We start from the raw sequence: 22,495 nt of genomic DNA on the forward strand, positions 1-22,495 counted from the left end.
TTGTTGCCTGTGGCCACCTGAGGAGTTTCTTTAAAAAGTATCACTCAGATGAAGGTGACATTCTTGACTCCACTGTGGAAAAGTATTTCAGGACAAGTCAGTTTAGAGCAAAGCTGTTTATTTATGGGCCTGGAGATGGCTCCAGGGGTAAAATGCTTGCCATGCAAGTGTGAGGACTGGAGTTCAGATTCCTAATACTCATGTAATTGTTGGTTGGGTTGGGTGACTGTCTTAGTTAGGGTTGCAGTTGCTATGAAGAGACACTATGACCCTGGCAGGAAAGCATTTAATGGGGTAGCTTACATTTTCAGAGGTTTAACATTATCATCATGGTACAACAGGGTGGTGAGCAGGCAGACATGGTGCTGGAGAAGTGGCTGAGAGTTCTATGTCTAGCAGGCAGTAGGAAGTAGTCTGAGACACTGGCCATGACTTGAGCATATATGAGGCCTAAAAGCCTGCCTCCAAAGTGACATACTTCCTCCAACAAGGTCACACCCCCTATTTCTACTACCACTCCCTTTGAGGGACATCTTCTTTCAAAGTACCACAATGACCTTCCTGTAATTCCAGTCTTCAGTTGGCAGAGACAGAGAATCCCTAGATCAAGCAGGCTAGCTAGACTATCTGTATTGTTCAATTGAGAGACCGTGCCTCGGTCAATACCATAGAGAACCATCAAGCAAAACTCCTGGATTTAACTTCAGTCCTCCATGCACACACATGTAAACATGCATATATTCACACACATTACACAGACACATTTTTTAAATAAAACTTTAATGTACATTTAAACACAGGCAACTAAGCCAGGCGTTGGTGGCGCACGCCTTTAATCCCAGCACTCGGGAGGCAGAGCCAGGTGGATCTCTGTGAGTTCGAGGCCAGCCTGGTCTACAGAGCCAGATCCAGGACAGGCACCAAAGCTACACAGAGAAACTTTGTCTCGAAAAACCAAAAAAAAAAAGAAAAAAAGAAAGAAAGAAAGAAAGAAAGAAAGAAAGAAAGAAAGAAAGAAAGAAAGAAAGAAAGAAAGAAGAAAGAAACCACAGGCAACTAAGGAACAGAGAATACCTCTTAGAAAGCAACCAGTTCATATCAAGGACATGGGTGTGAACTCTGCAGAGTCATGCTTAATGTTAGTCATATATATTATTTTAGTGACTTCTGAAGTTACTTTCTTTACTTGAAGGGTTTCTGAGAAACACCCCCACCCTTTTTTTTTTAATACTTTTCTTTTGACAAGTCAAAAGAATACTTAACTAGGTCACAAGAGAATTAAGACAAGTTTTGACTATAAATAAAGTTTATAATCTTGTTTATAGGATTTTAAGAAATACATAGGTTTATAGCTGGGGAAAAAAGGTTAAAACTCAATGGTCACAAGCATTTAGGCCTTAAGCATGGTTAGTTGCTAGTATAACATTCTTATTTTAAATACTTCTGAAAATGGGAATATTGTCTCTACATATGTAATCTTTTCCCCCCTTTAGATTAACTCTCACCATGTACTTGACTGGCCTAAAGTTCTCTATGTAGACCAGATTAAATTTAAACTCTCAAACATATAACTACCTCTGCCTCCTTAATGCTTGGATTAAAGGTGTATGCCATCACACCTGGCCTATATAGACACTCTTTACACCAAATTTGTTAGTTGTGTCAAAATTCTGGACTCTTAGCTCATAAAAGACTCAACCAGGCTCAAAGAAAGCCTCCTGTTCCTTCCTATGGTCCCTAAACTTGGTTTTTCTATCCTGCCTCAGTTTCTCACATTGCAATTCCATATAATATTATCCATCTTAAAATGTAGTACCACTCTGTGTTCGTTAAAAGAAGAACATAATTGATAAAACCATGCTCATCCATTAAGAACCAAGGAAGGAAGGCATTCCTCCTTTGGATTTGTTCATGCACAGCATGTGAGCTTCTGAACTTCATCATTGAAGAACGTGCCCTCATTTCTGCTACAGACTTGGGGTTTATTTTCAGGCATAGAAACTACTGTGTAAAACCTAGTTCACATCAAGTGTCCTGGTTCTTTCTGTTGGAGCTTCCAGCTGTGAAGTCTTTAGCTCTATTTTTGCAATTTCTGTTTCTGACAACAGCTTGTTAGGGGAGGAGTTTTGAATTATTTAGTTGCACCTCATTGTCTTTCTGTCAGTGAAATATTTTGGCTGAAGTCTCTGCTCTTACTGTCCTAGGGGAAGGGTGACAATCACTCACTTCTTAGTGCTGTGGTCTTCCTCATTGCCCTCACAGAAGCTCTGAGATCTCTGCAGTGAGCAATTGATCTTAAGACCTTAGAGAGAAAACAAAGCAAAAGTGAAGGCGTTGGTCATTTTCTCGTTGCTGTGACAACGTGCCTAAGAAAAGCAGCTCGAGGAAGGAAAACATCCACAGCAACTGGAGCAAGGAAGGGTTATTTTGGTTTATGGTTCAAATGGACAGTCCATCCCAGCAGGGGTGTTAGGCAGGAACGGGAGGTGGCTGGTCACATGGTTCCACAGTCAGGAAGCAGAGAGATGACTGTTAGTGCTCAGATTATCTTTTCATCTTTTCCCTTTTGTTTTCCAGTCCAGGACCCTAGCTCTGGGATGGTGCCACACATGTGTCTTCCTTCCTTAACTACAGCTATCTGGAAACACCCTCTCAGATGTGACTCCTAGGTGATTCTAAATCCAGCCACATTAGCAGTGAAAATGAGATATCAAAAGTGGAAGAAACAGATCATTAAGGAAAATTGAAACAGGGATCAGGTGTAGGGAAGGAACATGCCGTTGGCCAGCGATGGCTCCCTTGCCTCAGGTTTCTGCAGTTCTTGGTGTGTTGCAGGACTGGTGATGATGGCACTGTACTCTTCCAGCCCTCCTTTATTCAGCATGTTCCTCCTTTCCTGTCTTGTGACTATCTGAGGTACCGCCTAGTAAATCTACACTGAGGTTATTCTGAGCGGTGTTGACCACACACACAAAATCTCTTTGCATTTGCATAATAGGAATTTTTACTTTGCTAAATTGTACAGTACAACAACCCCTCCTCCAAGGGGGTACATTGCAAGACCCCTTATAGGATGCCTGAAACCATGGGTAGTACCGGCCTTTCATAATAAGGCTCATTACCATCATCGTTATTGTTTTTATTTCGTTTTTTAGATAAGTTCTAACTCTGTAGTCCAGGCTTACCTAGAACTCACTAAGTAGCTTAAGTGTGGCTCCAAACTCAGGTCAGTTCTTCTGCATTATTAGCCTCTTGACCTGGGATTGCAGACGAAACCCCAATACCCAGATTATACTACATTCTCCCATACATACATACTAATGACAGGGCTGGCTTTATAAATTAGGCATAGTGCAATATTAACAGTAACTCACAAAGTACAACAATGAGACAAAGGTAATGTAATAAAAGTTTCACAAATGAGTTTTCTGTTCAAGTGAATTACTGTATTTTTCTCTAAAGGGAACATTTTGTGACTTTCTTTTGGATATCTGAGTCACCAGAATAATGTTTTATGGCTTGTGGCAGTTATTAAGTACAGTGTATCTGCCTGAGCATATGTGATCTGATAGCTGAGTAGTCAGCAGCAGGCTGTGCAGTGTAGACCCTGGACAAAGGTCGGTTCCGTTCACAGTGCAGAACCCAAGTTGTGAAGTGTGAGACATGAACGTGGAAAGGGGCCTCTGGGGAGGTAATACCAGCCTAGGGGGAGGGACGGGTCAACAAAGACACGGTCTGTGTGGAGATGACACATCAACCCTTGTTTGTATTCAGATTTCAAAAGGGTTTTTGTTTTGTTTTTGTTTTTCAAGACATGTTTCTCTGTGTAGCCCTAGTTGATTTGGAACTCGCTCTGTAGACCAGGCTAGCCTGGAACTCGGAGGTCCACCTGCTTCTGCCTCCTGAGTAATGAGATTAAAGCCATGTGCCACTACTCCCAATTCCAAAGACAATTTTTTTAAAGTATGAACTATTTCTAGAGTTTTTCATGGAATACCTTCAGACCGCATTTGATCTGAAATCTTAGAAAGCAAAACTGCATATGGGGACATGGGAGTCCACTATATGTAGTGGACTCTGTTCTCACCTCTCAAGCTAGCAAACATGGATGTTACCAGACTTTAGCTAACCTAATAGATTCTGGGTATGTATATTGTGCACATTGACATAAGGAAGTATGAAAACAGTGCTATTCTCTGATGAGGAGAGGGTTTCTTAAAGATTTATTAGCATATCTTAAGTGATATAATAATGGGCTTGCTTCATTATGACATTTTCATGCACGTATGTAACATACTTTGGTCATATTTACCCAGTTACTCTCTCTTGTCCTCTCCGCCTGATCCCCATTCTCTTCCCCACCAGTCTCCCTTTTACTTTCTTGTACTTTTTATTTTTGATGACTAGAGTTGCTTACAGGAGTATGAGTGAGGCTAGGTGAGTGGTTAGTGCTGGAAATTTCTTCTACCTTTACCATGCTGAGAATTGGGCGGTGGGGACTTTTTTTTTTTTTTTTTTTTGCCTGGGTTGTGAGTTGGTCAGGATAGGATATGGGTGATTGGTTACACTAAGGATTAAGAGAACCTAGGGAGTTCCCTGACACCTGCTGAGTATTTTCTTTACATGTTCCAGTGGCCCCGACTTACTGGAGGCTTTGGGATCTGGGGACGTGGGCCTGCTCTGGCAGCATCACTTCATACCTTAAACTCTTTTATAAGGCATTGAGCTTGTGAGTCTCTGTGTCCTCATTACACCAACCAGGCCTCCTGTCTCATGGCCTGTGCTGAAGGGCCGTGCTAGACTATATGAGGTATGTGCTAATGTTCCTAGGTGCAAAGGATGGCATCGTGCCTCCTCAGGACAGTTTTCTAGTAAGGTGACTGTTAAAATGAGAAACTGGGGCCGTAAGATGGCTCAGTGGGTAGAAGTACTTGCCATGCATGACTATGACCTTAGTTTAATCTCCAGAATCCACGGTGGAAGGTCATCTAATCCTGCAAGTGGCCCTCCACATGTGGTTCATATATGCACCTGTGAGGGTGCTCACACACAGACACACACCATAAACACAATACTAATAAGATCTGAACGCATTTCAAAGGAGAGAGAAACTGGAACTCTAAGGATGTGAGTTAGGAGAGTCTGGTGATTGAGTTTTTGAGTATGTCTGTAAAGGGACTTATAAAGCATTTTGAATATGAGGAAAATACAGTAACTAAGAAGTGGGGTAGATTTCTAATCAGGTCCACTTTTTATGAGAAAGAAGGAAACCTTGGGCTAAGCATTACTAGAGGGCATTTTATCTTGATGTTCTCTTTGTTCGGCTGATGGGTTTTTGTTTGTTTTGAGATAGGGTGTCACTATGTAGCTCTGGCAGCTGTGTAGCTTGCTGTGTAGACCAGGCTGGCCTTGAACTCTCAGAGATCCACCTGCCTATGCCACCACACCCAGCTTGATATTCTTGGTAAGGGAATTCCAGGTCACCAGTAACCTGAGTCCTATTTGCTTATCTGGCTAAGAATACCATGAAGAGTTATGCCTGGGCTGGAGAGACAGTCATTTGGTACAGTGCCTACCACAGTAGTATGAGGACCTGAGTTTGGTCCCCAACACCGTGTAAAAAGTCAGTTGGGGTGGCAAGGCCTTATAGCACCAGCGCCGAGAAGGTGAAGACAGAGGACGGATCCCTGGGCTCACTGGCCAGCCAGCTGAGCCTACTGAGAGAGCACAGGTCCCAGTGAGAAACCTGTCTCTAAAACCAAGGTATGGACCTGGTGAGATAGGTCAAGAGCGAAGGCTTGCTCTTATGGGGGACAAGAGTTTTGTTCCCAGCACCCACATCGTGTAGCTCACAACTGCCTGTAACTCCAGCTCCAAGAGATCTAATGTTTCTGGCCCCTGTGGCATACACATACACACACACACACACACACACACACACACACACACACACACAGAGCCCAGGTTGGCCTCTGGCCTCCACATGTACCCAACTGCACAGGTGCACATGAACATGTACACACATACAAAAGACACATACCCTCAAAGGTTATGTTGAAGTATTTTAAATTCCTGGGAAACCACCATTTTTTCTGCAGAATTAACAGCAATTTTTAAGAGATAGATTGTACTATTTATTTATCCCCTCCTATTGTCTGAAGGTAATAGAACACCTTCTACCTTCTCTCCCTTTCTTCTTTTTATTTTTTTATTTTTTTTTAAGGAAAAAAATAAATGTGATTAATTTTTCCTAAAGTTTTTGTTGATTATCGCAAAGCTGTGTTTCACAGACAGATGTCACAATGTAGCCCAGGCTAACTTCCAGCCCACAAACCTGCATCAGCCCCCCTATGCTGTGACCACAAGCAGACACCATCATGCAGATAATCATTGGGAAAAGCATCTGCCACACAAACTTGATGACTGAACTGGATCCCCAGAGCCGATGGTGGAGGGAGAGGACTGCATTAATGCCTCCATGCTCATGTCATGACAGACGTGCATATGTGTGTGTATGTACACACAGAAGAAATAAAATGTGACAAAAATGTTAAAGTACTGACTCCAAAAGCTGTCACCACAGAGCCCACCTGTTAGACGTAGTTCTTTAGACCCACACAAGAGCTTTCATTTTAAAAGTGCTTGTCTGCTCCATTTTCCACTCAGTACTGCTATCTTTTTATGGCCGTACATCTAGACAGACGTCACCTTCACCAGTTATTTTTAGGGAGATTGTTTTCTGTTGTTGCCATGATGACGGGGGTAAACCTGCAGTTTTCCTGCTTTTTCTTAATTTGGAGTATAGCTAGGGTGACATCTTAATGCCTACGTTTTCACCTTTTTAGGATAGATCCATAGAAATGGAATTATTTGATCCAGGGTTAACTGGCAGCTGGGTATGGTGTTATGTGCCTGTAATCTAAGGCAATTTGTTAAAGACCCTATCTCAAAATAAAGTTTAAAAGTTTATTAAGACCCTATCTCAAAATAAGGTCCAAAAGTTTAAAATGTACTTCAGTGGTTGAACACTTGCCTGGCATAGTCCAGATATTGGGTTTGATATTCAGCACCAAAACTTTTAATAGGCATGATGGTTATAAATATAATGTGTTGATTTTTTTCCCACATGATTTATATTAAGTAAAGATTGTTTTAAAAGTTAAAGTATAGGTTCTAAAGAATTAAAATACCATGTTTAGAAGGTGCTTCAAAGTAAAACTGGGGAAGGACTTCAATTTCATTATCAGCCACTCACATAATGAGTTTCAGTTCAGCTCCCTAATAATACGTCATTTTGCTTTAAAAAGAAGAAGAAAGCATGGGTGAGAGATGGTTGGGTGTAATAAATTATGGCATGATGTTCAGACCTTGGGCAAATCTGTTACTTGAACTAAATTTTAATTTTGTATAATTAATATTCTCAACCCTAATTTAAGTTAATTAACTTTTACTTCCAATTTGATATGTTGTTTGAGTAGAATTAGTTGAGCTGCTTTTCAGCATAAATTTATATTCCTGTTCAGACGAACTATGGAAAATTAGGAGTAGTTGTAACCTTTTCTCTTTAATATTTTTGCATAATTAATTTGATTAAGACAAATCTCATTAAAGACCTTTAAGTGAACGTTTATGCAGTGTTAGAGAAGGGTTGACATCCATTGACGTTGGCTGAATCTGCACTAGGTTAACCCTGATTTTATTTCTGCCACAAGCTACAAAGACGGGAACTAATTATCCCACCCTGGCCAGGATTGTCCTCATATTACAGTTTTGTTCTTTCTCACTGCAGAGGCAAAAGCAACCCCTGAGAGGGGAATCATATGCATGAAAACCTGCAGTATGACTCACCAGCTTTGGAAATGCAGGCCTGGCTGCTGTCTGGGCCCTTGGAATCCAGAGCTGCTATAATTGTTCATAAATGGGATTTGAATTTCAGAGCCTGCGAGAAAAATTAACTTGCCCAAATATAACTATTATTGCTTTTCTAGGACCAGGGCTCAAGAGCTGAGACAGAAGTTAATATCTTGAGAGTCACAGAAGTTTCCCCATTGTCAGCAATAACAAGAGGAACCCAAAAGCAACTCAGAAAACCAGAATAGCTGGTCAGGCACATAGAAAGCACTAGGGGTGGTGACAAACAACTTTAATCACTGTGCTCAGGAGGCTGAGGCAGGAGCATCACATTGTCAAAGCCAGCCTGTACCACATGACAAGTTCAAAGTCAGCTTAGGCTACATAGTGAGACCTTGTCTCTAAATAAATGATTAGATGATGATGAAGATAGATAGATAGGGGTAGGCAGGCAAGGAGATATGTAGTTGAAGTTTTTCTATGTCCCACCTGGCCCGTGGTCAGGACAAATCTCTCTCACCTGCCAGTCCTGCAGCCGCTTGGACCCAAGTAAACACACAGAGGCTTATATTAATTTAACTGTATGGCCTAATGGCTCAGGCTTCTTGCTAGCTAGACCTTACATCTTAAATTAACCCATTTCTATTAATCTGTAAGTTGCCACGTGGCTTGTGGCTTACCAGTACTTTTACATCTTGCTTCCTCTGTGTCTGGCTGGCAACTCCTGACTTAGCCTTCCTCTTCCCAGAATTCTCTTCTCTGCTTTTCCTGCCTTCCTGCCTGGCTACTGGCTAATCAGCATTTTATTTATCAACCAGATCAAAGCAATACATTCACAGCGTACAGAGCAATATCCACAGCAGAGATAGTTATGGAAAAAGATTGGGCTGGGGATATGACTGAATAGAGCACCTATTCAGCATGTGTGAGGTCCTGTTTAATCCCCAGTACCAAAGTAACAGTAATAATAAAATAATAATAATAATAAATATTTCAGAAATTTCCTGTGGATAGAAAGTCTGTTTCCTTTTTCTTCTTTGTGTGTGCCAAGGCAAAAGCTGGATATCTGAGAGCATTAGACTCTGAGACTGCAAAGAGGGTTAGGATTAACGTAGATATTTAAAATGACAAGAAACTGTATCAGTGGAGTTATTCCATTTCAAGAGCAAAATTAGTTCAAGCAATTGCCATTGTCACTTTGGGTGGCTATAACAAATGCCAAAGTGGCTGAGGTCTCTCTCTCTCTCTCTCTCTCTCTCTCACACACACACACACACACACACACACACACACACACACACTCATTCACTCATATCTAACAGTTCTGGAGGCTGGGAAGCATGAAATCATGGCACCAGACTCTGGCCTCTGGTGAAGACTCCTTCCTGGTTGGCAGACCAGGATACTGCTGTGTCCTCCCATAGCAGAGAGATTCTCTCTTTCCTGTCTCCCTTCTTCTTCCCATCCCTTCTCTTCTTCCCACTCCTTCCTTCCCACTCCCTCTGTTGAGCAGAGCCTCCTGGTGTAGCCCAGGCTGACTTCAAACTCGCAGTCCTCCTGCCTCAGTCTTGCCAGCGCTGAGATTACAGAAATGAACTACGATACTGAATGGTATGTCTTCTTGTAATGATACCAATCCAATTGATTAGTGCTCTCATTTCCACACAAACTGTGTGCAGGTGAGTGTGTGTGTGTGTGTGTGTGTGTGTTAGAAAACAGCTTGTTAGAAAGTGAGAGTCTGTCTCACTTTCCATCATTTTGGTCCCAGATAACAAACTCAGATCTTCAGACATGGCTGCAAGTGTCTTTATTCACTAAGCCATCTAGTCCCTGGTTACCTTATTTTTAAAGCTGGAAAGAAGGCTTTGTCATAGTCTTTTGGTTGCTTTTGTTTTTGTCTGGAGATCTTAGTTTTCCTTTTAGATTTACAGTAGTAAAGTCGGGTCTGCTATGTCTTGAGTTGCTTGCTCTCTTCCCAGTTTCCACTGCATAGCATTTCTGAAGCATTGCCAGGGAGCAGCTGCCCCCACACTTGAGGCCACGCTTGCTGGCACTGCAGAAAACAGCAGCAGCAGCAGCAGCAGGCATGGCACTGTTCTGTCAGAGCCTTTCTCATTACTGTGAGAACCTTTGCCTGGTGACTGAGGTGGAGAAAATGTTATTTAGGTTGGGTGTCCAGCTGTGTGCCGAGCAGTCCATATTTAGTGTGTGAAAGGACCTGAGTTTAGTCTCCAGTACCAAGAAGGAAAAACAGGAAAGCCAAAGGAGAAAGGAAGGAAACACTATGTCTTTCGTCTGTGCCTGTGTGTGTGTGTGTGTGCGTGTGTGTGTGTCTGTGTATGTGTGTGTGTGTGCGTGTGCGTGCATGTGTGCGTGTGTGCGTGTGTGTGTGTGTGTGTGTGTGTGTGTGTGTGTGTGTCTGTATGAAAAATAAAACCATGAAAGCATTAGTACATTTGTATTAGTATTGGAAATCTGGGGTGCAATCACATTATTAAATGTGTGAATATTAAAGTTTAACAGCAGGAAAGATGAGTGTCTGAGTATGTGAAGGGAGAATTCCTTCAGGTATCAAGAGCATATCCATGAACTGTGACAGCTTTTCTCCTCACAGTTCTCAGGACCACTTTGGAGCAGCTGCTTGAACTCCTTTAGAGCATAGGAAAGCGAGCCAGAGACAGCTGGGAGTGTGGGAGTCAGTGCGTTTCTCTGAGACTAATGAGCTCAGCCAAGAGTAAAACCCAAGTAGAGAAGAGTAAGAGGCAGAGTGAAAAAGTAGCCTGATAGCCGTGGCTGTACCTCCCGAGGCAGAGGATGGACTGGCTTCCTTTAAGATGGTTAAAGTATTCTGCTTTCATGCATCCTTTGAAGTGTTTATTTCCCTTTGCTTTCTCGTTGTAACCACCGTGATGAAACAGTCTTTTCAAAGATATGTCAGCTGTGTCTTCAGATTCAACATTACAGAGACATCAAGGGCCAATGGCTTAAGCACCAATTTCAAAAGACTCTAGTCCCCCTGAGTATAATGGAGTGTACTGTAGCATCCCTAATGTTACAGAAGTTATCAAGGCCATAGCTACATAGGGATAACCTAACAGTACAGGTCCCTAGTTCCTTATCAAACAGATGGGGAAAGTAGAACTGGATGGATGGTATGAGAGGTTACCTGTAGTTGTTATATAATATATCAGTGGGAAGATCTGAAATGAAAACAGTTTAGATCTATTGATCTATCGTATTTGAGTGACTCCAGTCAAATTAGAATTCCAGTATACCTTGGGCATGAACAGATGACTCATGGGTTATCTACAGTTAGATGTCCTATTAATTAGTTGACCTAAAATTCAACTTAAAACAGGTATATAATATTTATCTCCTGTGGTAACAAAATTTATTCTATGTAATAACCATGACACACTTGTAGCACCATGTTAAATGGGCCCTCCGGAGCTCTGTATATACTATAGTTTGATCTGTTTTCTCTACATTCTTTAGGAATCTGGAAAAACCATAGAAAATGAAATATCTATCATAAAACTTTCCATTGAGCTCAACTACCATTCTCATAAAGTTTAGTAACAGGGTCAAGGAGTTATTCTTTATTCACTGTAGCCACAGCTGAGTTTAGGAGACTTTTCAGAGTTGCTTAGAATTACCTTGTGAATCTGTAGTACAAAGAATATTGAGATTTTTGCCATTAATGAATTCTATATATGCACTTAAAAGTAAAGACTATATTATTTAATTCTAAGTGTATACGTACATAACTATATATATATATGTGTGTGTGTATTTATTCATTGTGTAAAATACACGAGTTATATTTTTACAAGTGTATTTTATTTTTTCCCAAACAGATAAATAATCAGGTCCTTTACGGAAGAAGTCATCAAAATGCATCTGCCATTATTAAGACTGCCCCCACCAGGGTCAAACTGGTTTTCATTAGGTAAGATAAATGGGTTCTCTAAATATACACTCTCCTCTGCAGAGACCATTATTGGCATAAGATTATTTTATTTTTGTTTTGTCTAACAAAGTCACTGTATTCTACGCTTTCCTTTTCTGTCACTTTAAGAAAACTATGGACTGTTTGAACGCTAAGATTTTTCTTGTTTTTTCATGTTTCACAAGATGGAATTGGTAGTTGAGTTTACTGTTGTTTATATTTCAACAAGTATCTGTATGCTGAACCTTACTTTTCTGTAGAGATGTAATGGCGCCCTTTCACTGTTTTCTCCATGGTTTTATATATGCTGGTTCACTATTGTCTTTATGAAAGAACCAACTGTTAGAGAACATGGGAAAGTAGAGGAGCTTCTTACAGGAGTGCTGGTGAGGGCTGTGGTATATTGAGGTGTTAGGGCACTTGCTAGTATTTGCTAGATCTTGGATTCATCCCCAGCACCAGATATGGTAGCGTGTGCCTATAATCCCAGCAATTGGCAGAGATTGGAGGGAGTCAGAAGTTCAAGGTTGTACTTGTATACATAGAGAGTTGGAAGCCATCCCACTGCATAAGACTTTCTCATTAAGAAAAAAAAAGTGCTGGTCTTAGATGTAGCCTAGGAAAATCAGCTCTGCAGAGTTTGGGATTCCACATGCAGCCCACCTCACCAACCAGCTCCTAGAATGCTTGCCAGTAAGAGTTGGGAGTCTGTATGCCTTGCAGCCAGTTTTCTATATCAGTAAGAGATGAGGTTAAGTCTCTGCTATTTAACTAAAATGAAAGTGAAGTTTAAATAATTTGTAGGTGGTGTAAGTAACCATGTTTAGTAAGTATTTCTGGGTGTCTTTTTCCTCTATGCTTCCATTACCATTTTCAAAGTGGACACCATAAAGCATCTACCTCCTTCATTGTTTTGTTCCAAAACTTTAAAATGACAGGCTGGAGAGATGTCTCAATGGTTAAGAGCACTGGCTGCTCTTGCAAGGACACAGATTCAATACCCACCATCCAAATGGTGGTTTACAACCACCTGTAGCTCCAGTTCCAGGAGATCCAATTCCCTCTTCCTGACTTCCTTGGGTATCAGGTGTGAACATGCTACATGTAACAGGCAGACAGAACACTTGTGCACATAAAATAAAATAAATAAGCTAAAATTTTTTAAAATAGTCAGTATGGGTTGGGGATACAGCTCAGTGGTGGAGCACTTGCCTAGAATACTCAAGGCCCAGGGTTTCATCTCCAGCACTGCAAAACAAACAAATAAAATGGTCAACACAATGAGAAGCATAGGATAAGGGCTGAAGGAATGTTCACTACGTTTTAAAGATGAAAATGATTGTTATTTTTCCCTTTGTCACTAATTACCATCAGTGAGACCTCTCCATTGCTGGGAACACTGGCATTCGAGGGTAGTTTTGTTCCCAGGTTGGGCAGTGGAGCATCTGGACACCCTTCCCCCATCTTTCAGCCCTACCTGGTACGTTTTCCTGATGCAGTCCTCCATCTGCATCCTTTTGTCCTCCCTAATAGCTTTCTTCCTGTCTAGTTTTTTTGTTCTGGCTTCCAAAGGGGGAGATCTTCTTGTGTGGCTCTGTGTATTAAGCCAACTGCTGGGGCTTCCTCAGCTGCATCCTCTTTAGGGTTTCTTGTTCTTCTGGTTGTCAGGAGTGTCAGATGAATTTGCTTATGGTAACTTGAGCAGATTTGAAGCAAGCTCAGTCACTGAAAAGGCTAAGATGTTCATTGAGAGAAATCCACACAAGTCATAGGTTCAGGCTTGAAGACTGCATGGAAGGCTGTGTGAGATTTAAAGAGATGTGTACCTGCTGTGGTTTTGGTGTCGTTGTATGTCCTACAGGGTTCTCATGTTGTAAGGTTTGGTTTCCCATGTTGTCATGTAAAGAGTGGGTCCTTTGAGGGAGGGGTTTAAAGGTTGGTCAATCACTGGGTACTGCCCTTAGAAGATTAAGGTACTTCTCACGGATTTAGAGTTAGTCTTCTTGAAACTGAGTTCTAGCTTTGGGGCTAGAGAGAGAGTTCAGGGGGGTATTTCCCTTCCAGGGAACCTGAATTTGGTTTCCAATACGCATATCTGGTCATTCACAACCAGCTGTGATTTAAGCACCAGGGAGATCAGATGCCTCTGTTCTCTTTGGGTGTCTGCATTCACGTGTACACATGCACAGTTAAAATATAATTTAAAAATTTTAAAAAAAGATGCACTTGGGATGGAGTTGTAGCTGAGTAGAGGGCTTGCCTACCATGCATGAGGCTCTCAGTTCCATCCTCAGCACCACAAAGAGATTGAAACAAAGAGAACAAATGAGCCTGATCCCGGAATCACTCTCTGCCTTCCGGGCTTCTCATGATGACTCTCCCTCTCTTATAAACTGCCCCAGTGATGTCACCATTTATATAGGCGCTCACCACAGCTTACACAATGCTGTTTGGATGCTCAGCCTTTGAAAGCATGAGCTAGCCCTCATCAGAGAAGCTGCTTCTTGTAGTAGATGGGAACTAACCTAACAATCCACAAACTGGGCAGGAACTAACATAATGATCCACAAACTGGGCAATGTGTAGAGAGTGCAAGCCTGGCACTCTGTTGTAAATGGGATGTGTACATCAAAGCCCTCCCCTCAAGACTCAGGGATCTATGCAGAAGAGTTGGAAAGATTGTAAGAGCCAGGCAATGGATGACTCCAAGCAAGCAGTGTCTTCTAGACACAACAGGGATGATACACACATGAACTCAGACTGGCAGCATGCACAGCATCTGCACAGGTTCAAGCCAGATGGGTCCCAGCACTGAGAAGAGGAAGTGGACGTGCGCTCCCACCCCTACCAAGAAGCTATCTGCAATTGACACCCACTGGCAGAGGAAAAATTAGTTTTGTCTAGTAGAGTATCATTGGGTATTTTAACCACACTGCAGAGAAGACCCCATGCCCAGGAGTAGTTAGACCAGCACAAAATGATCTGGATTTTTTTTTTTTTTTACTTGTCTGCTTTTGCTTTCTTTGAGCATTTTTTTTTTTTTGTCTTATTGGTCTTTTGCTTATTTATTTTGATTTCCATTTAGCATGATGTTTCTTGTTTTTTGCTTATGTTTATGTTTGTTTATTTATTTGTTTGTTTTTAAAGAGAAAGAGGAAAAGAACATAGATTTGTATGGACAGGGAGGATCTGGTAGTAACTGAGGAAAGAGAAAGCATAATCAAAATATATTATATGAAAAAAATATTTTTCAATTAAAAAAAGCCATGAGATAAACAAGTGCCTTTATAAGCTACCCAGCCTTAGGGACTCTATTTCTATTAGATATGTGTTTGAATTTGTATTGTATTATAGCAGTAAACACTTGGTTTTCTTTGTTCAGTGCATGGCATTCATTGGCTACAGGTACAAGTGCTGTTACTGCTTCAGCATGGGTGGGGCCTTGCTTGCTAATTCTTGGTCTCCTGTTTTAATGAAGCAGAAAGGAAATGGAGTAGGGTCCAAAGGAAATCATTTCATGTAGTAAAGGATTTGGGAGCCAGAACCCTCCTCTTCCTGTAAAGAAAGACAAGCAATGTGAAGTTGACCATAGGGGACAGAGCTGCCTAGAATCTAAGGAGCAATGAGGACTTGTCAGCTCATTTTTCAGATCATTTCAAGTTTTTGTTCGTTTGTCTGGTTGTTGTGTTTAGAGCAGGGTGAATCAAATGAGAATTTGCTTGCTACATTAATGGTGTACAAGATTGAGGAGGCTACTAAGTGTTTATTTGCTAAGGTGATACTAAGCAATTTAGAAGTTATCAATGTACACTGAAAATATTATTGAATGACTCTCTTTTAAACTGCCACAGAGCAGTTCTAGATTCTTCTACAAAGTAAAAATGATAGTAATTTACTATTGTGTGGGTTTAAATATATATATTGTATATGTGTAATTCAAAATTCTTTCTAAGTCTACCTTTTTACAATTTTCCCTAATTAGTAAGTTTGAAAGATTTTTCTCTATTTTTATAGAAAAATAAAAAAGGATTAGCAGGGTAGCTGAGTGGTTGAGAGCTTGCCCAGCAAGTATGTGCAGGTTCCTGGTTTCAGTATAAAGAGTGCCAAAAGTAAAAACAACAAAACAGAAGAATAAGTCCACAGGAGGAACGAAGTTGTAGAAGTGATTCTGTACAGTGTCTTGTATCCACGTTGAAAGTTACAGGAAAATGAGCTTCATCTGAATCAGGAGAGATGTGCATTGTGCTGACAGCCAGGCTTTATTGGACCGAGTTGAGAGGTATCCGATATTTTATGTGCAGACAATGAATTAAGCCCCACTTGCCCAAATGGAAAGAACTATTGCCCTGGCTTATTTAGAAAGAGGAATCCTCCTCCCTCCCCCAGTTCCTGGATGAAAATTTGAAGAAGAAAACTTGGGTCCAGCATCCTAGGACTTGGAATCCAGCTGTTAATGCCTCAGCTGTGTGAGCTTAGTCAGTTTCCTGGTGTAATGGAGGGTATGAGTGCCTGGCCATATCGACCCCACAGTGTCTGCTGCTGGGGGACAGCTGTGAATACAGCAGGAAAAGCTCAGAAGGAAGGGAGAAGGTAGGTAAAAAAGTAAGAAAGGAAACGGCACAAAAAAAAAATGCAGAAAATGCACTCTCTCCTCTGTGTTCTAATTTCAGGATGTCCAGAGTGTGCGTGTATGTGTGTGTGTGTGTGTGTGTGTGTGTGTGTGTGTGTGTGTGTGTGTGTGTGTGTTCGCATATGAGTGCACAGGCATGCATGAATGAATGTTCATGTGTGTATTTGGGCGGTTTAAAGGTAGTTCGTCTTCTACAGCATGAGTTTTGTTTCTCATCAGATGTGTATAGGACAAGTGGAGATCACTGATAGATTTGCAGTGGTTGTCACTGGAGCTCTGGGTAGAGGGCTGTCATGTTCATGTACTCGTCTGTCACCTGTTCTGGCCTCTGGAACACAAGTGGTGGAGTTGTTTTAAGTTTGTCCCTACGTGTGCTCATTGTGGCTAACGCAGGAGGTTAGTGTCCATCTATCCACAGTGGCTGAACACCATAGGTGCTGGCCAGCAGCTCATGCTCATGCATTGCCACTTTCAGACTATAACAACCCTGATTTTGCCCATTTGGGAAGCAGATTCTGAATGAACTAAAAGTTGATTTGTTATGAAATTTCAGCAAGTTAACTCTTGAATCATCTCAGCACCAGTGATGTGATTAAACTCCATATCACTTATACTGGGTTATGTTATTTTAAAAATGCATTTATATATACTGTATTTTCTATAGTTGATACTTCTATTTGGAAACAGTTACTCCCTTAGTTAAAATTACTAATTTTCTAAGCCTTTCCATTATACAGAAATTATTGGCTTTTATACTTTGGTGACTCTTTTTCAAATTTATTGACCATTGAAATAAAATGAGAACTGGCCATAAGTTGTGGGATATAATTAGCACTCAGGAAAAAAATACTGTTACAATGTGCTACAAGTAATGTTTTAGTTAACTAACAAAGACTATTGGGGTCTGGCTGTGTGACTGCTTTTAGCACAGTTGGGAGATGTATATCCAAATACTTTAATTGTATAGGGGAAATTGTGCCCAGTGAATGATCAAACACACTGTTCTAGGAATGGAAAAGCTACAGTAGCACAGGAGAAATTCATAGCAGAAAATGGCTAATATTCAAAAGCCAATATCATCAGGACTCTTTAAGCCCTGGCTTTATCTTCTGGAAAGGCCCTTGGCTTCTTCCAGGTATAGCTTTGTCATAGCTAGCTGAATTCCTACTTCATATTTCTGCGGCCCGCCAGCAGTTAACTGGGTCCCTTAGTCTGTAATAACGTGTGTGCATATGGTCACATCCATGTCCTGTTCTCTTAATACTTGTATTCATTCATGTTAGTTGACCTGTTATTTGGTAAGGTCTGTGAGCCTTTGGTGCACATGAGTTGCTGTAAGTATTCAGAGTGTACATAATTACTTACCCCTTTCTTTATATATGATTATGTTTTAGACAGTTCCATAAACTGAATCTGAAACACAGCTTTCATGTGCTCCGCACCATCTGGATGCATATCACAATCTAGGCTCTCGGTCTGTGCCACATACTTTACTTTGTGTGCTTCTCCTCTATGCAGCAAGCCAGTTTACACAGAGGAGGCTGTGTTCATACCAGGGATGAGTGGCTGTATGTGGCGTGCAAGGAGCCAAGGAGATTAATGATCTTGCCTGTGGCTCCTGTCATGCCTTCCCCCACTATAGAAAATAAATGTCATGTATAACAACTCACTCTCCATTATGTGATTACATGTGGAAAATGTGTATTGTGTAAAAACTCCTGGGGCTAAAGGAGGCAAAGGAAACTGAAACCCTTGGAAAGATTTACTGCTAGCTGCCAAACCCTACAGAGTAAAAGTGAACTCACCACGGGAGCCACCCTGTTGTATCAGTTGAACATATGTCTTGTTTGGGCAATTAAAAATAGTGTGGCCTGCACATACTCCTGAAAGATGATATTGACTTGAAATTAATGTGAATGTCAGACATCTTTAGGCAGCGCCCATCCAAATAATCAGCTTGGATCTCTGCTTTAAAAAACTCTCACTGTACTCTTGACTCATGAGACCTAACTTGATAAATCAGAGGGAAGGATTGTATGTTCAGTATGAGATTTGCTTTTACAGAGGATCATTCATTTGTTTATTTAACACGACTTTACTGTTCTCATCATTGTAGTCAGTGATGCAGAGAATGTAGTAGCAACCCTAAGGTGAGGCAGTGAGCAAGGCAAATAGTCTAGCCCCTTATCAGCCTGTAAGTGCTGTGAAGATACAGGAATGAAGAGCAGACTACCTATGTAGCCTTCAGGGCCTCCGGGAAGGAACCACACACAGGGAGAGATGCTTAGCTGAGACTCAAAGGACAGGAAGCAGGTATGTCCAGAAGCCAAGGCTGGGTGTCAGCCAGCGCATGTGAACACTGAGTGGCAGGAAAAAGCATTCCTTCTTGAAAAAATACAGCTCTCTCGCTCTCTCGCTCTCTCTCTCTCTCTCTCTCTCTCTCTCTCTCTCTCTCTCTCTCTCTCTGTGTGTGTGTGTGTGTGTGTGTGTGTGTGTGTGTGTGTGTGTGATTTCAAATCCTGTAAGGAGGTGTCTTCAAGAGCACATTGGTATCATCCATGCATATGTGCTGGAGAATTTTGAGGAAGAGGCCTACATTAGCACTGACATCCATAGCAGGTCCAAGGAAGAAGACAGCAGAGACACTTGTCATCCATGCTATTTCTCTGTTGTGGGCCAGCATGGTGGACCTGTGAGGGTCCTCCACAATGCTCTCAATTGCTAACTCTTGCTTAATTTCTTCTAGCACATCTTTCCTGTACAGAAATACTCATGTTTTATGTGTCTTAAAATTTTTTGTTTACTTACTATTATTGTGTTTATATACATGTGCGTGATATATGTGTGTGAGAGTATGTGCGTGTACACATCCCAGTGTGTGTGTGTGTGTGTGTGTGTGTGTGTGTGTGTGTGTGTGTGTGGTCAAAGGATGACTTGAGTCAGTTCTCTCCTTTCTCTATGTGGGTTCCAGGGATCAAACTCAAGTTGTCGGGTTTGGTGGCAGCACTCACTCCAGGGGCTGTCTCACCACTGGTGTACCATCTACGCTTAAATTGTATTCACTTACTGGATTTGGTTGTAAGTTCCGCTTATAAATTACGCCATTTCCAGAAAAGGTTGGGGTTAAGATTGTTTGCATTTTGATCTTATGTTGAAGTCATTGATATGATCACGTGGGATTGGACATTTAATCCAGCCATGAGTCCGTGCACTTCTGGAATTGTCTTAGATCTTTGACATAGCTGTAACAGTACAGTTTCCTTTTGTGAGGAAGTCTCAAATGGCCAGATGTTTCGCAGGACCATTCGTGAACATGAATCACATGAACTCACCAAACTAAGCCCATCTTTTTCTTTTCTTTTTCTTCCCTTTAATATGGTACTGGAGATTGAACACAGAGCCTCACACATGCCAAGGAAGCTCTGTGTGGCTAAGCTACACCCCAACCTCCATCTTTCTTGAATAATTTTTAGTGTCTTTGAAAATCAGGGATATGTTTGTATGTTTGTTTTTGTGCCCACCCCCCAGTTGGAGAGAGTGGTAATTTTTTCTTTGCTACTCCTGCTCCTTGACAGTACAGGCAGATGTCAGCTTGCAGGAATTATGACTGTATTGTTCGAGCTCTACCCACTGATGTTCAAAACACCCATTTATGAAGTCACTGGGGATCAGCTTTTCTTTCAGTTGACATTTGGACTCTGGGGCTGTGGGTGTAGCTGAGTTCTGAAAGCACAGTTGCCTAGCACATGGAAGGGGCCAGGCTTGCTCTCCAGTACTGTAAGTAGTAAATACATAAATAATAGCTACTAAGCAGAGTTATATAAAGAGTAAGAAACTCTGTCCTATTTTTTTCCTGTGGTGGTCATCCACACACACTTGGAGACAAAAACCCAAACAAACAAAACATTAAGTCCAGCTGCCTGTTCCCACATAAAAGCTGGAGGAGCATGACCTTTCTCTTGGTGCTGAGGTGTGGACAGTGGGTGGTCATGTGACCTACAGTTGTGCAATGTGCTGCCTTAGGCTTAGAGTGGAAGCAGGCAATGGGAAGCCTCTTAGATGGGTGGCTTTCGTTGAAGAGAGCATGCTCCTGTTATCACAACCCCCTACCTACTGCTCTTTTCCTCAGAGGTCCCATAGTTCCTGACTGTTACATGCCTGGTCCTATGACCTTTCTGAGATCTTTGTGAGATCTCAGTGTCCCTCCAATAAAGTCTGCTTTGCTTAAGTTGCTCCAAGTTCATTTCATCACTTATGCCAAAGAATTCTAATGACCGGGAGGTGGTGAAGGGAGCAGGCTGAGCAGACTGAGCTACCACAGCCATTTCCTCCTTGCTGTCCTTGTCACAGGTAGGCTTTAGCCTGGACTTCTGGGTTGGTTAGCCTGCGTGTATCTTCAGCAGAGCGTGAGACCTCTGCACAAGTCCCCACTGAAGACTCCTTCCACTTCCAGCCTCTCACTGGCTTTGGATTGAGATAGCATTGATCCTCAGGCAGGATTTGTCAGTGGCAGTTCCCTGATGGGGAGGGTCATCTCCCATCGCTTGGCCTATGGTCAGGGCTGGATATTTCAACATGTGGGTTTTCCCAGCCTGGATTCAGAGGGGAGAGAATAAGGCTGTGTGCTGCACTGCCTTCCAGAGAGAATTGCTGTGGTAAACTGTTTAGGGTAAGTCACTCACCACATCCTCAAGCTTCCCAATTCATCTGTCTTCCCTGCCAGTGTGGACTCTCAAGTGTTCCTTGAGCCTCCTTTTCCTGTGGACTCTGTACGCTGTTGAGAACTCGCTGGGGACACCTTTGTGAACCATGGGTCAGGATGCTAGGTGACTCCCTGCAACCCTCTGTGGGCTTCGAACTTGCAGCTTGGTATCCTAAGCTCTCTTGGTGGTTTCTTTTCCCAGTTGTGAGTTGGAAGCTATTTGGTCTTCTGGAATATTTTCAGAAAGGAATTTAGTTCTCGCAGAGATATAATAACTTGCTTTGTTTTACATGTTACTTCTGTGTCATTGATATGGAGCTTTCCTGGCTGAATGTTAATTTAAATGTCAAGTTCCAGTTAGTGCAGCAAGTGTGAAGATTATTAATTTTTTCTGTCTTAAAAAGTACAGTTTTTAAAGAGTAACATTCAGCCCTTATTAGACATGTTCTATTCTCCTTTATTCAATATGCTTGAGATATATGTACACCTGAATGGTGTCCTGGACACCAACTGGATTGTAATTTGAACTTGCAAATAAATTTACACGAACCTGCTGTGCAGTTCAGGCACATGACTGCTGCTCTTGGTACAATGTTACTTTGCTGGCAGCATGTAGCATTCAAGCCTATAGATGTGGCAAATTATTTCACAGAGGTGGGCACAGAGCAGTCATGACAGCAATAGTGATTTCCAGTGACATTCTAAATAGATCAAATATTATTACTTATCACACTTGCACTTTTTTTTCTTGTTAATGCCTTTAAGCTATGGTCACATACATGTAACATTGAACTGGTGGTCTTAACCATCAGTTCACTGACATTAAATACATTCATATTGCTGAACAACCATCATCATCCATCTCCAGAACTGAAATTCTATGTTGTAGTTACTCTTCTGTAGGTGGAGTTTTCTCTCTAGACTGCCGATCAGTTCAGTCCTGCCAGCTAAACAACATGGAGATTTAGTATTAATTATAAATGCTCAGCTGAGAGCTTAGGCTTGTCTCCTGCCAGCTCTTACAACTTAAATTAACCCATTTCTGTTCATCTATGTGCTGCCCCGAGCCTCATTTACCTCATCTAGGAACTTCCCATGTTGCTTCTTCCATGTCTGGCTCACAACTCCTCAGACTTCGCCCTTCTTCTACCCAGCATTCTCTCTGCTCCGAAAATCTGTATAGCTATCAGCCAATCAGCTTTTTATTAATAATGAGAGCAACACATTTTCAATGTACAGAAAGATTATTCCACAGCATTTCCCCCTTTTCATCTAAATAAAAAAAGGAAGGTTTTTAATTTTAACATAGTAAAATTATATACAACAAAAATGGTTATCAAGTAAGAATTACAGTTACCATATT

At 41.6% G+C, this 22,495-nt stretch overlaps 1 protein-coding gene across 1 annotated transcript in view; it reads left to right on the forward strand.

Annotated features, from left to right (window-relative positions):
- The window catches only part of Patj (PATJ crumbs cell polarity complex component), a 325,876-nt gene that overhangs the window by 172,701 nt on the left and 130,680 nt on the right, over positions 1–22,495 (forward strand). The window contains exon 29 of the mRNA XM_059254557.1: positions 11,709–11,800. Within this exon, the coding sequence (XP_059110540.1) occupies positions 11,709–11,800 (92 nt within the window). The remainder of the gene's footprint in view (positions 1–11,708; positions 11,801–22,495) is intronic.

This window comes from Peromyscus eremicus, chromosome 2 (assembly GCF_949786415.1).
Source record: "Peromyscus eremicus chromosome 2, PerEre_H2_v1, whole genome shotgun sequence".
Taxonomy (NCBI): Eukaryota; Metazoa; Chordata; class Mammalia; order Rodentia; family Cricetidae; genus Peromyscus; species Peromyscus eremicus.